The sequence below is a fragment of the Macaca nemestrina genome, chromosome 9, assembly GCF_043159975.1.
Source record: "Macaca nemestrina isolate mMacNem1 chromosome 9, mMacNem.hap1, whole genome shotgun sequence".
NCBI lineage: Eukaryota > Metazoa > Chordata > Mammalia > Primates > Cercopithecidae > Macaca > Macaca nemestrina.
In genome coordinates, this window is record NC_092133.1 from 95,563,193 (window position 1) to 95,575,194 (window position 12,002).

At 43.7% G+C, this 12,002-nt stretch overlaps 1 protein-coding gene across 4 annotated transcripts; it reads right to left on the reverse strand.

Moving 5' to 3' along the window:
* Positions 1-410: 410 nt before the first annotated feature.
* On the reverse strand, positions 411-11,630 carry LOC139356350 (fatty acyl-CoA reductase 2-like). 4 transcript variants are annotated; one of them, XM_071070155.1, is made up of 6 exons: positions 11,553-11,630; positions 10,961-11,162; positions 10,134-10,258; positions 8,539-8,618; positions 2,820-2,989; positions 411-1,581 (listed from the first exon to the last, which is right to left on the reverse strand). In XM_071070155.1, the coding sequence occupies exons 2-6, from the start codon at positions 10,961-10,963 to the stop codon at positions 1,513-1,515; spliced, it is 447 nt and encodes a 148-aa protein (XP_070926256.1). In that variant the 5' UTR covers positions 10,964-11,162; positions 11,553-11,630; the 3' UTR covers positions 411-1,512. The 4 variants fall into 4 exon arrangements, with proteins under 4 accessions (XP_070926256.1, XP_070926259.1, XP_070926258.1 ...); XM_071070158.1 differs by lacking the exon at positions 11,553-11,630 and adding an exon at positions 9,652-9,795 and having other exon boundaries at positions 10,130-10,258; positions 10,961-11,536; XM_071070157.1 differs by lacking the exon at positions 11,553-11,630 and adding an exon at positions 9,652-9,795 and having other exon boundaries at positions 10,961-11,535.
* Between the last annotated feature and the right edge of the window lie 372 nt (positions 11,631-12,002).

A 12,002-nucleotide genomic window follows, 5' to 3' on the forward strand; every position in this document is an offset into this window, starting at 1 on the left:
GATGGTCTCGATCTCCCGACCCCGTGATCCGCCCGCCTCGGCCTCCCAAAGTGCTAGGATTACAGGCCTGAGCCACCGCGCCTGGCCTGCTAAACCGCTTTCTACTGGCGCTGCAGAGCCGCCTGGTCAAGGCCCGGCCCCCTGAAGCGGACAGCGGCGGCCAGGGCGGCGCACCCGGGTTCACCCATGGACCTCGCGGCCTCAAACACGAGGGCGCCCCGGGCCGGCGGCTTCATGCATGCGAAGTCCCGGGTCCCCCCCTGCCGCCCCCGACACCCGCCCCTCAGCCCCTACTGGCCCGCGCCCCTCCTGCCCGCTGCCCTTCCGTGGCGCTGGCTTAGGACACCCAACCCAGCCTTTATGAGGCGCCCCCCAGCTCCCAGCTCCCCAACCCCCACCCCCGCCCATTTTCGGTAGCTTTGGCGCCGCCGCCACAGCCCTGGGCCTAGGCCTGGCACCCCCAGTCGCCCGCGGTCTCCTCGTGGTGGCGCCGGCGTCCCGGCTGGAGCTGCTGGAGGCCAAGTCCAAGAGTGGCGGCCGCTCCTGGCCTGGGAAAGGCACCACCATGTATGCCTGTGCGGCTAGGGCAAGCCCCACAGCAAGAGATCTCACCCGAAGGCACATCCGCGCAGCACACAAGTGACAAGCCGAACCACTGCCACTGGGATGGATGCAGCGGGAAGCTGCTCACTCAGACAAGCTATGGCTCTGCCACCCCAAGTACAGGGGCCACTGGCCATTTAAGGGCCACTGGTGCCACCGCGCCTTCTGGCACTCCGCCCACCTTGCCCTGTACAGGAAGCGGCACATGCAGCCCAGATGCCCCCGCCCACCTGCGCAAGGCCCCCTCCCAAACTGTGACCGGTATTTATTGCACCCAGAGAAGCGGGCAGGGCACAGTGTGGCTACAGAGGGTCTGAAGACGACGCCACCGCCCCAGCCCCCATCTGTGACTGAAGGCCAGGTGGGAAAAGACCACTATTCGCCTTGACGAGTTCTGTTTCTCAAAATGGTGCAATAATTAAGTGGCATCTTCCCTCCCACCCCACCAGGTCATAAGGCTTGATGTCCTATGAGAAATAAGGGCCTTAATTGGTACTGTCTGCGACATTTTTTATAATATTGTACAAAACTGTGACAAATATTGCATTACTGTATATAGAGCGGCAGGTGGGCATTTTTTGGGCTACTTGCTTCATTTTTATAAGACTTTTGCTGGTTTTAAGTTTAAAAAAGTTTTTTTTTTTTTTTTAAAAAGAAAAAAGAAAAATCCTTAATTCTCAAAGACTTTTCAAAATAGAACTCTTAAATAGTAATTGATAGAGGTTTACCTGTTTTCCTGATAAAAAATTCTAAAAGAATAAAAATAATTTCATCCTGCCTTCACATTATAACCAGAATAGTTGAAATAATATGCTTCAATTGATAGTAAAGTAGCATTTACGTTTTTGGATCAATGAAGCTAAGCCAGCACTAAGAATTCTGTTACTATTCCTCCACTACATTTCAGAGTTATTTCTTCATCCCTATACATACCGCAATAATGAGTCGGCTAGGTCCATTTAGATTATCAACCCAACCCTAAAAGAAAGAAGATTTCCATTGGTTACACATTTTAGAAAATTGTTGTTATCTTGGAACATCTGCAGTCTAATCTCAATAAATTTCAAACAAGGGCACTGAGACACCAGCTAATAGAACTATCTAATTCAGTATTATTAAGATCCCAAAGATCAATGGCAAAGCATTGGCTATTTTGTGCACTTTGTCCAATAATTAAAATTTGGCCAGGATTGTTGTTCATAGCAGGAGCCATGAATGGTTTTGCAGCGTTTTGTGACATCTTAAGGGCTACGGTGGACCTTGTCCTTATACCATGATCTGCTAAGCAATTCGCCAACCATACTTCTCCACCTCAGTCCTGATTTTAGCCTCCTTAGGAGAACATTGAAAACATGATTGGTAATAATGTGTGTTGACTTGCTTAAAGATGTTACAGGAAAGATTATGCTTAAGAGTAGTTAGAGGGAAATGTCTTTTTGAGTTTGTTTCCTAAGCCCCAAGCCATTCAGCTGACCTTATTATGTCTCTTTACCTTACAGTATAAAAGTTGAAATGTGTATAATGGGAGACAAGAGATATGGGAGGAGAAGATGAAGGGACTAATATTAATTGAGCCTTTTCAGTAGGGACCCGCCTTTTACTAGAGTCTGAGCACTCCTCTCCTCATACATTGTCTCATTAAACCAACTCTCCAAAGTAGTATCTGTCCTGTTTTATAGAAAGAACAACTCAAAAATGTCGCATTGCCAGTAAGTGGTGGAGCTGGAATTTATCTGCCCCCAAAGCTTCACAGACCTGCTTTGAAGAAGACAGTATAATTCAAAATACTTTCAGAAGGACACAGCAGTATACTGAGGTTAAAAAAAATTACTATTCCCAAACTGAGATCCTTCTGTGAGCTTTGTAACTCTTGTTTACCCTGGCAGTTAGTTGCAATACTATCAAGTTGGCCATCAAGAACATTCTGGTCTGTTTAAGCTATAGTGGGAAAGCCAAGATATAAAAACATCACCCATGGGAATTTTGAGACTAGAGTAGTTAGAAGCTAATTTAAGATCTCTAAGATAGTCAGGGTAACTGCGAGAAAGAGCCTCATGATCCCAAAGTGGGATTTTGCCCTAGTATAATGCGTTCATATTTGATTGGCTGCATTTAGCTATAAATCCTGAGGAGAAGAAGAAAGACATCAGAAAATAATTGGGCTAGAAAAACCTTAGTTTGAAAGCAAAACACAGAATCCAGGTAAGTGGGCTTACTGGGAAAGGCTTATGCCACGTTGCTCCCACAATGGAGGGCCTTATGATGGCGATGGTTAGGCTCCTGCTCTCCTGCTGCACCACCATTTCTCCCAAGGCCTTGGTGTAGGTGTAAGTATTGGGCCAATCTCCGATCCGCTTGGGTGTGATCTCGTCAATAACAGCGTTGTCTGCACATAAAAGGTAGAGTAAAATGAATTCTAGCAACATGTGTTAGACAATAGACCAAAAGGAAAATGTGAGACACAGTCAAACAAAACTTCCACCCTTTAGCCATGGTTCTGGAATTCAGAACAGTCACATGATACCAAGTTTGAGTGCATACCTGCTTAAAGCATACATGAGCTCTTTTCACTGCTAAGCCCTATCTTATCAGTCAAATCCTGTGCCCTCCCATCCAGACAGGTAGGTAGATAGATGGATAGAATCAATAGCAATGCCACTTTATTACTACTACTAGTGTAGGGCTATTAGTACTACTTTATTAGTACTACTTTAGTGCTACTTTTACTTTACCAATACTGATTATTCTGTAGTAGTACTAATTTGAGGTAATTACATACAACCTCTTTACTTCCTCTCCAACAAGCTCATAAGTACATTCATTGCACACATTTTTGAGTCCCAGTCATTCTCCCAGTAGTGTGCTGGATGCTGTGTTCAGGGAGTTTGAGCCTCTCATCCAAGGTGTTTCAGTGGCAGCCCTGTTCAGTGTTGTCCCATAGAAACCCAGTGCAGTGATCCTGAAGACTTTAGCTTTACATTTTAAAGATTTCATTCAAGGCAAATCAAATCAAAGTGACTACTTTTGGCAGACTGACGATCTGTTTTACCAATACTATGTAATGCATTTTGAAGGTCTGTTTAGAGCCTGTGATAATAACTTGGTAATTATTTCCAGAGATTTTCAACGAATTCTGAAGTCTGTCAAGTGGGGTGATTATAGCACTCTGAAACAGCTTCAAAATCATGAATATTGAATACTCCTACTTTCAAGATGACATGTATCATGAATAACTGAGTTACCATAGCATCAGCCTAATCTTTCTTAAAAATATGTCAGAACCAGCCGGGCACAGTGGCTCACACCTGTAATCCCAGCACTTTGGGAGGCCACGGCGGGCAGATCATGAGGTCGGGAGATTGAGACCATTCCAGCCAACGTGGTGAAACCCCGTCTCTACTAAAAATACAAAAATTAGCTGGTCATGGTGGTGTGTGCCCATAATCCCAGCTATTCAGGAGGCTGAGGCAGGAGAATCACTTGAACCAGGGAGCAGAGGTTGCAGTGAGCTGAGATTGTGCCACTGCACTCCAGCCTGGTGACAGAGCAAGACTCCATCTCAAAAAAAAAAGTCAGAACCATTTGATTGATAACCCCAAAATCTATCTACAACTCTCTAAGAGAGCAAAAAAATTAGTCAATTAAATATGTAACATTTATTCTAGCTCAGATCTATGTGGTTAAATTATTAATATAACATAACTTTTTAAAAATTAAGCTGTTGGAATATGCTAGTGTGATTTTGCTGATCAATGTGGTACATTTATTTCTATTTTATACAACAGAACATAACTATACTATTTCGATTGTAGAAATCTTCAGTGTTACCACCTTGCTGACATGACAAATTTTTGAACAACTAACATGTTCATGAGGTTAAGACTTATTCAGAATCACAACTCTCAGTATTAATCCTCATTTGATCCTGGGGGAGAACTTGGGCCTTGACCATTATGTTTCCATTTTTCTTGCTTTGCTTCTGAGTGTTGAGTGTGTTCTGGATACTCAAATGCCTTTTCATTTAAATTGAATAGAGAAAGATTGAGAGGTTCTAGAATTAAAAACAACTTAAACTACACAGAAATATCAAGGATATTTTAATTATATGGTCACCTAGCAGCTGGGAAAGAGTGTAGGATGCTGCAGACACCTCTCCATCTTCACAATAATCCTACCTCATTCCATTTCTGGGTCAACAGTGGATTGACTGACCTAAGACTATTTTCCCTCAACTGCAAAAATAGAGAGTTTATAAAAACCAGGTCTTGAGGGAATACAGCTTCATTTCACTACAGCTGTAAAGAAAAAATTCCTAGAAAACATCAGAGCCCAACAATGTGCTGGGATTGTATGTCACATGGCTAGTATCGGTTGCTGTCATTAATGTTGGGGTACATGGAAAGGATAATACTTGCAGGAATGGGAGCCTCATAAAGCTTAGTGAGTTTGCTTGTATTAGAAAATGTTGGGGTTTTTTTTTTGTTGTTGTTGTTTGTTGTTTGTTGTTTGTTGTTGTTGCTGTTTTGAAACGAGGCCTCACTCTTGTCACCCAGGCTGGAGTGCAGTGGCGTGATCTAGGCTCACTGCAAGCTCCACTTCCCAGGTTCAAGCAATTCTCCTGCCTCAGCCTCCTGAGTAGCTGGGATTACAGGCGCCCACCAGCACACCCGGCTAATTTTTGTACTTTTAGTAGAGATGGGGTTTCACCATGTTGGCCAGGCTAGTCTCGAACTCCTGACCTTAGGTAAGCTGCCCGCCTTGGCCTCCCAAAGTGCTGGGATTACAGGCATGAAAAAAATTTGGTTTTATAGATTTCTAACAATGCACATGGAAGAAATTTTAATATTCTATAGATGGCTTACCTCTGCTACTCTTAGCTACACCTGTATTCCACTGTTTTATCTTATTCTAATTCTACTTGTGAAAATGGCAATAATTATATTCGTTGTAAATTTTCAGGCTATTATGAGGGTAAACAGAAATATTCACAACTGCATTTAAGCTCTTTGATAAAACAAAATGAGCCAATAAACCTAAGGCGTTCCCATTTTTAAATAAAACAACCGGAGAGCATCATATGTCTGCATAGGTAATAGTTGGTTTTAAAATGTCATTTCTGGCCACATGTAGTAGCTCAAACCTGTAATCCCAGCAGTTTGAGAGGCCAAGGAACGAGGATCGCTTGAGTCCAAGAGTTTGAGACCAGCCTGGGCAACATAATAAGACCCAGTCTCTACAAAAAAAGTTTTAAAGATTAGTTGGGCATGGTGGTGTGCACCTGTAGTCCCAGCTACTCAGGAGGCTGAGGCAGGAGGATTGGTTGAGCCTGGGAGTTGAAGGCTGCAGGGAGCTATAATTGCGTCACCATACTCCAGCCTGGGTGACAGAGTGAGACCCTGTCTCAAAATGAATGAGTGAATGAATGAATGAATGAATGAAACAAATAAAAATAAAGTATCATTTGTAATACAGCCAAAGAGATCATCTGCTAGCTCATTGAGCCACTTCCAAGGTTCAGACAGGAGATTAGTGTAAACATGCACATGAACTGGTTGGGCAATGCCCTTCTCAGGACTTTCACTCAACTCAGGGTTGCTGCTGTTATTCTCAATTTATTTTAAACACAGTAAATAAGTTAGTATGGATAAAAAACACTATGTAAACCAAAATACATGTCTGAAATTAATCTAAATGTTCTTCAGTACACTCAGGAAGATATTTTGACCCATGGATCTCAAATTCTAAACCTGAATTGCTTCAGAAGAAGCACAAAGTCATTGAAAATTTCAGAAAGCAATATGTGTATATCTACATGTGTACACACATAGACACATACACAGTTTCTTCTAAAGATGACTCTCAATTTTGGTTTCAAACTTATTGAATCAACATGATGATATCATTAATAGTTACATTATTTATGCATTTATGGATTGAAATACCAAGAAGCATACGTACTTCCCCTCCCCCATGTTCCAATTTTCTTATGCAACAAGTTGGCAAGCCTAGACGTTCATCAGGAAATCTGTTAGAGAGTAAGTACTGGACACACTGTCTTATGATAACATTTGCTCTCTTTCTCCAGTCGGGATTATATAATTCACTTGACTGTTGTAGTTATCAAGTTGCATTTGCTTATGTGTCTGTCTCCCCATTGGACAGTGAATCCAGGAGAGTAGGGATTATGATTTTTATCTCTGTGTCTAATCATTTTTCTGCCCCCAGGAGCCAGCTGCCTTATTCAGTAAACGGATGCTCTTCGACACTGTAATCTTGATTGGTCAATTTCTGTACTATATAAGGTTTTGGGAAGCAGAGATGGACAATGATGAGACAGAGTGGATGAACTCAAAAGAAGATGAGGTTGTAGGGAGAATGCAGGAAAGGAAGGAAGGGGGTATCTTTGTAGAGCAGGTAGCAAAATTGGAAGTCAAAGTGTCCAGTGGCAGTGGTGATAAGTGTTGACCAACCTCAGTTTGATGAAGGTGGCGGGAAAGTCAATTTAAACTTTTCACTGGGAAGCAAGGTATTTCTGAGTCTAATGCTTATGGAGAATTGGCCTCTGTATTTCCCTCCAGACTTTTATGAAGCACCCAGCCTGGCCCAAACATAAGCCAGATGCTGAATGGCCTGCCAATGGCCTGCCTATGTGAAAATTATTCAGTTTGATTAAGAAAAATTTCATCATATTCTGGTTTGTATATTAAGCCTGCTAACATCAAAGTACACAGAATTTTCATTTTTATGTCAGCTACTTAGCTGTCATTTTGAAGCTGTGCAATTATTAAATTAAATTAAATCACAGGCTGGGCACAATGGCTCACACCTGTAATCCCAACACTTTGGCCGAGGTCAGGAGTTGGAGACCAGCCTCGCCAACATGGCGAAATCCTATCTCTACTAAAAATAAAAAATTAGTCAGGCATGGTGGCGGGCACCTGTAATCCCAGCTACTCAGGAGGCTGATGCAGGAGAATCGCTTGAACCCAGGAGGCAGAGGTTGCAGTGAGCTGAGATCATGCATTGCACTCCAGCTTGGGCAACAAGAGCAAGACTCAATCTCAAACAAACAAACAAAAAGCACAAGTGCTAGCATCAGCTTTCACCATTCCCCTAGAAGAGATCAGCTTTTTTGGTGTTAACAACGTGTTCTATAGCACGAAGGCAAGACTACTGTCCACCGTCTGACCTCCTTTCATATCTCCCAGAGGGCTGTGATGAGGGCCACTGCTGCTGGCTGTGGGGGTCTCCATTCCCCTGCCTCTCACCCCTGTACCCTCAGGGCACATGAACCTTTCCTTTTTTACATGGCAGACTAGCTGTGGCTTCTGGTGGCCATGTCGCTTCAGAAGTGTGGTTTTTAGTAGGTACAGATATACTAGGATCTGTAATTCAATTAAAGCTTCTAGGAACTGAAAGACAGCAGGAGATAAAGAGAGCAGGAGAAAGAGGAAGCATGGGTATTAGAAGATAAATGATCTTCATTTCAAATGAAGACTGCTCAGTGAAAAATCTCCTTAAGGCACTATTTCCCAAACTTGCCTGTTCATGAGTGTGAATTACACAGGGACCCTGGGAAAAATCCAGGTCCCTTGGTGCCATTTTAGAACCACTAAATACATCTGCAGAGGTAAGAGTCTGGATAATCTGTGTTTTCAACATGCCTTGGAAATTCCAACAGTCAGGGAAATTGGGGAATCACTAATTTAAAAGAAGTTCGCTCCATCAACTTAAGTCATTAAGATTTGAATATATCAGGATTAGCTCTCAAAAACACATGGCTTCTTGGAGTAAAAATTTCAATAGAATTGAATTTTAAAATTATTAAACCCCATAATGCTATCCCTCCCCTAGCGCCCCACCCACTGACAGGTTCCAGTGTGTGATGTTCCCCTCCCTGTGTCCATTTGTTCTCGTTGTTCAACTCCCACTTACCAGTGAGAACATGTGGTGTTTGGTTTTCTGTTCCTGTGTTAGTTTGCTGAGAATGATGGCTTCCAGCTTCATCCATGTCCCTGCAAAGGACATGAACTCATGCTTTTGTATGGCTGCAGAGTATTCCATGGTATATATGTGCCACATTTTCTTTACCCAGTCTATCACTGATGGGGATTTGGGTTGGTTCCAAGTCTTTGCTATTGGGAACAGTGCTGCAATAAACATACGTGCACATGTGTCTTTTAGTAGAATGATTTATAATCCTTTGGGTATATACCCAGTAATGGGATTGCTGGGTCAAATTGTATTTCTGGTTCTAGATCCTTGAGGAATCGCCACAGTGTCTTGCACAACGGTTGAACTCATTCACACTCCCACCAACAGCGTGAAAGCGTTCCTATTTCTCCACATCCTAATGTAGCACCGAATGTCGATGACAGGTTGATGGGTGCAGCAAACTACCCTGTCCTGTGTATACCTATGTAACAAACCTGCACATTCTCCACATATGTCCCAGAACTTAAAAGTATAATAATAATAAAAAAGATTGAAAATTTAAAATGCTAATACAAAATTAGGCTTTAATTATTTGCAGAATACATTGTATTTTCAATGTGAAAAACAAAGGGTTATTGCATGTATTATCAATAAAGTTACATAGTTTCTCATAAAAATAACATTAAAAATGGAAAATTCTAAAAGAAAAATAATTAAATTCCTTTAGGACTATTTAAATATGTATCTGTCAATTTTAACATCAAAATTATCTTACATTTATACATCCCACATTCTAATAAGGACTAATTGACATGAATTATGATCAGTAAAGAAATACGTGTATGCGTGTCTGTATACTTATAGGTATATATCTGTTCCTGTAAAAATATCTCTTTTAGAGTCAGAAAATCTGTTTGGTCCCAGTTCTCACTAAAGATACTTAATAAACTCAATAAACTTTACTCTTAATGAGGTAAGAATGAGAACACAGGCGCCAGCAATGAGCTGGGGTTCCTCTGGCACAGGCTTCAGAGATCCTACCTTTAACATCCTCCTTTCATTCATTTGAGCCTGATAAGAGAGGAGTCTCTTGGGAGAGGAACAAGTATATACCTTGGGATCAGACAGCCCATGGTCAAAGTTGAACTCCACCACTGTTCAGCTGTGTGACTTTAGGCAAGTGACTTTCCCTCTCTGATCCTCATGATCATTTTTGGTAAAAACAGCACAGTGACAGGTCTATGAAGATTGGAGGAGCTGAAATAAAAATGTGTGTCTTAGTTTGAGTTTCCTGGAAGTAGATCCTGAGGCAAAGATTCAAGTATAAAAATTTTATCTGGGGATGACTCTAGGACAGCAATTATGCTGCCAGTTCTTCCTTAGGGTACTAATTGCAGGAAACACTAGTACAGGAGTGGAGAACTGAAACAGGAATGGAATGCAGCAGTTAAAGGGACCTTCATCAAGAAAATTTCCACTGTGGTCAGTCAGGACTCAGCCCTGCTGGGTACCTCTGAGACACAGCATAGAACATGTGTCTCAGAGTCATCCTACCCAGAGCAAGGGAGTTTGGGTATTTATCCACTCTTACCTACCAGTCACTTCTCAGGGCTTCTTCCAAGGGCATGATTCCTCCAGAATGCCCTGCCTGCACTGCAAGAATGAGACCTGGAGGGTCAACGGCAAGGGCCCTGACAGCACTTCCAGCAATGAGCACAGCCTGGGGTGGAGAATTTCAGTCCCTCAGTGACCCCAACACACACACACACACACACACACACACACACACACACACACACACACACACTCCCTCTCTCTCTCTCTCTATTGCTCTCTCCCCCCCCCTCTCTCTCATGCACACACACATTCTTTCTCTCCCTCTTCTCTCTCACACACATTCTTTCTCTCTCTCTCTCTCTCTCTCTGACACACACACACACACACCACACTCCAACACCAACACAGGGTATATGTACATACACACACATGCATACATGACTGTTACCCACTCAGATCCTGGTGAATCCATGGGATAGAAGATAAGGTGGGAATCAGAGGGAAGAGCAAAATTAAGGGGAGTGAAGGTCTTGGGAACAAAATGCAAATGCAGTCAGAAAATCAAGAGGGAAGAGGAGCGGTCTGGACACCAAATGCCTGCTGGTGGTACCTGCTCTACACACACTGTCAGTCATTCCCCAAGCAGCCTCGTAGGGTAGAAGGAATTCCCCTCAACTTACAGATGGCAGAAATGTAGTTCAGAAAAGAAAACTGACTTTACTAACTGATTTTACTGCTCCTGGGCTCTGCTCCTTTTCTTGCTAGGCAATCATAGCAGAACTGACAAAAACATTTTCCCCCTTCACCACCTGGACCAGAGCCAATGAGAGGGGCTGGGGAACAGGCCATGAGGCCCTGCACCCACCATTCAATGTCTTCAGGACTGTGGTCCCTCAGGATTGTTGCACCACATGCTGGCAGCACTCCCGGTGTCTGGGTGTCTTGTGAAGTTGTACAGGATCCAGTAGAGGCCACTGGCTCTGCTGTCATACCCAGAGGCAGCCAGGCAGGCTTGTGACCCTTGGCTGCTTCAGCACCAGAGGATGAACAGCACTCATGCACTGAGGCTTTTGGGAGAATGAAAGGAGGGAAAAGAAGGGCAGAATGGAGTGATGTAGGGTCCATCCACCACATCCCTGAATGGAAGGACCCCTGTTCCCACAGTAGTCCCACACCGAGACCACCACCGGCATTCATGAATATGCCAGCCTCCATTTCTATGTCCTCGTCTGACAACTCCTTCCCATTTTCATCCTGGAGGCAAGACTCTGAATGTACTAGCTCTGAGGGCACCTGAGTGTAACCTGAGACAGTGCCTGAAGACCTTTCATCCAAGCAGGATCCCTCCCTTGCTATCTCCAGACCTGCCCCACAAGCTCCCTCCCTGGTCTCCTGGCTCTTGTTCATTCCTAGGCAGCCTTCTACAGTCATCTCTAAGAAGAATCTGACTGTCACACCTTTATCCAGCATCTTCCATGGCTCCCCAGAGCCTTCCAGATGAAGTACAAGTTCTTTCATCAGATGCTTGATCCCAAGCTCCATTCTACCTCCTGAATTAAGATCCTGGAGAAGCCCGCCTCTCTCAGCACAAGTGCCTCAATGAAGTCAGAAGCCTTGAACGTGGCCTTGGCCTTGAGGAAGTCATCAACACCCTGGCTAGTGAGGGTGCAGTACTGCTCCAGGATGATGGTGTCTGAAGTTGTGCACCAAGTCAGAGGCCCTGCAGAAGCATTGCTCCTCAGGAATGAGGTAGTACAGGAAGTCCGTGCACAGGCAGATCTGCTGCTGCCGTTACACTATGAGGGCACTGAGCTCCAAGATGGCGGCAACATATTCACTGGCATTTCTGCAGGGTGAGGCTGGGGAGAGGAAGCAACTCCACAACACATATGAAACCCTGGAAGCCC

Coding starts and splice junctions, on each gene's coding strand:
- LOC139356350 (XM_071070155.1), bottom strand. Junction 8,619..10,133: donor GAAGCCCTGAGAAGTGACTG/GTAGGTAAGAGT, acceptor TGTCCTTTGCAG/GGACATGGATGAAGCTGGAA. Junction 1,582..2,819: donor CGTGGCATAAGCCTTTCCCA/GTAAGCCCACTT, acceptor TCTTTCTTTTAG/GGTTGGGTTGATAATCTAAA.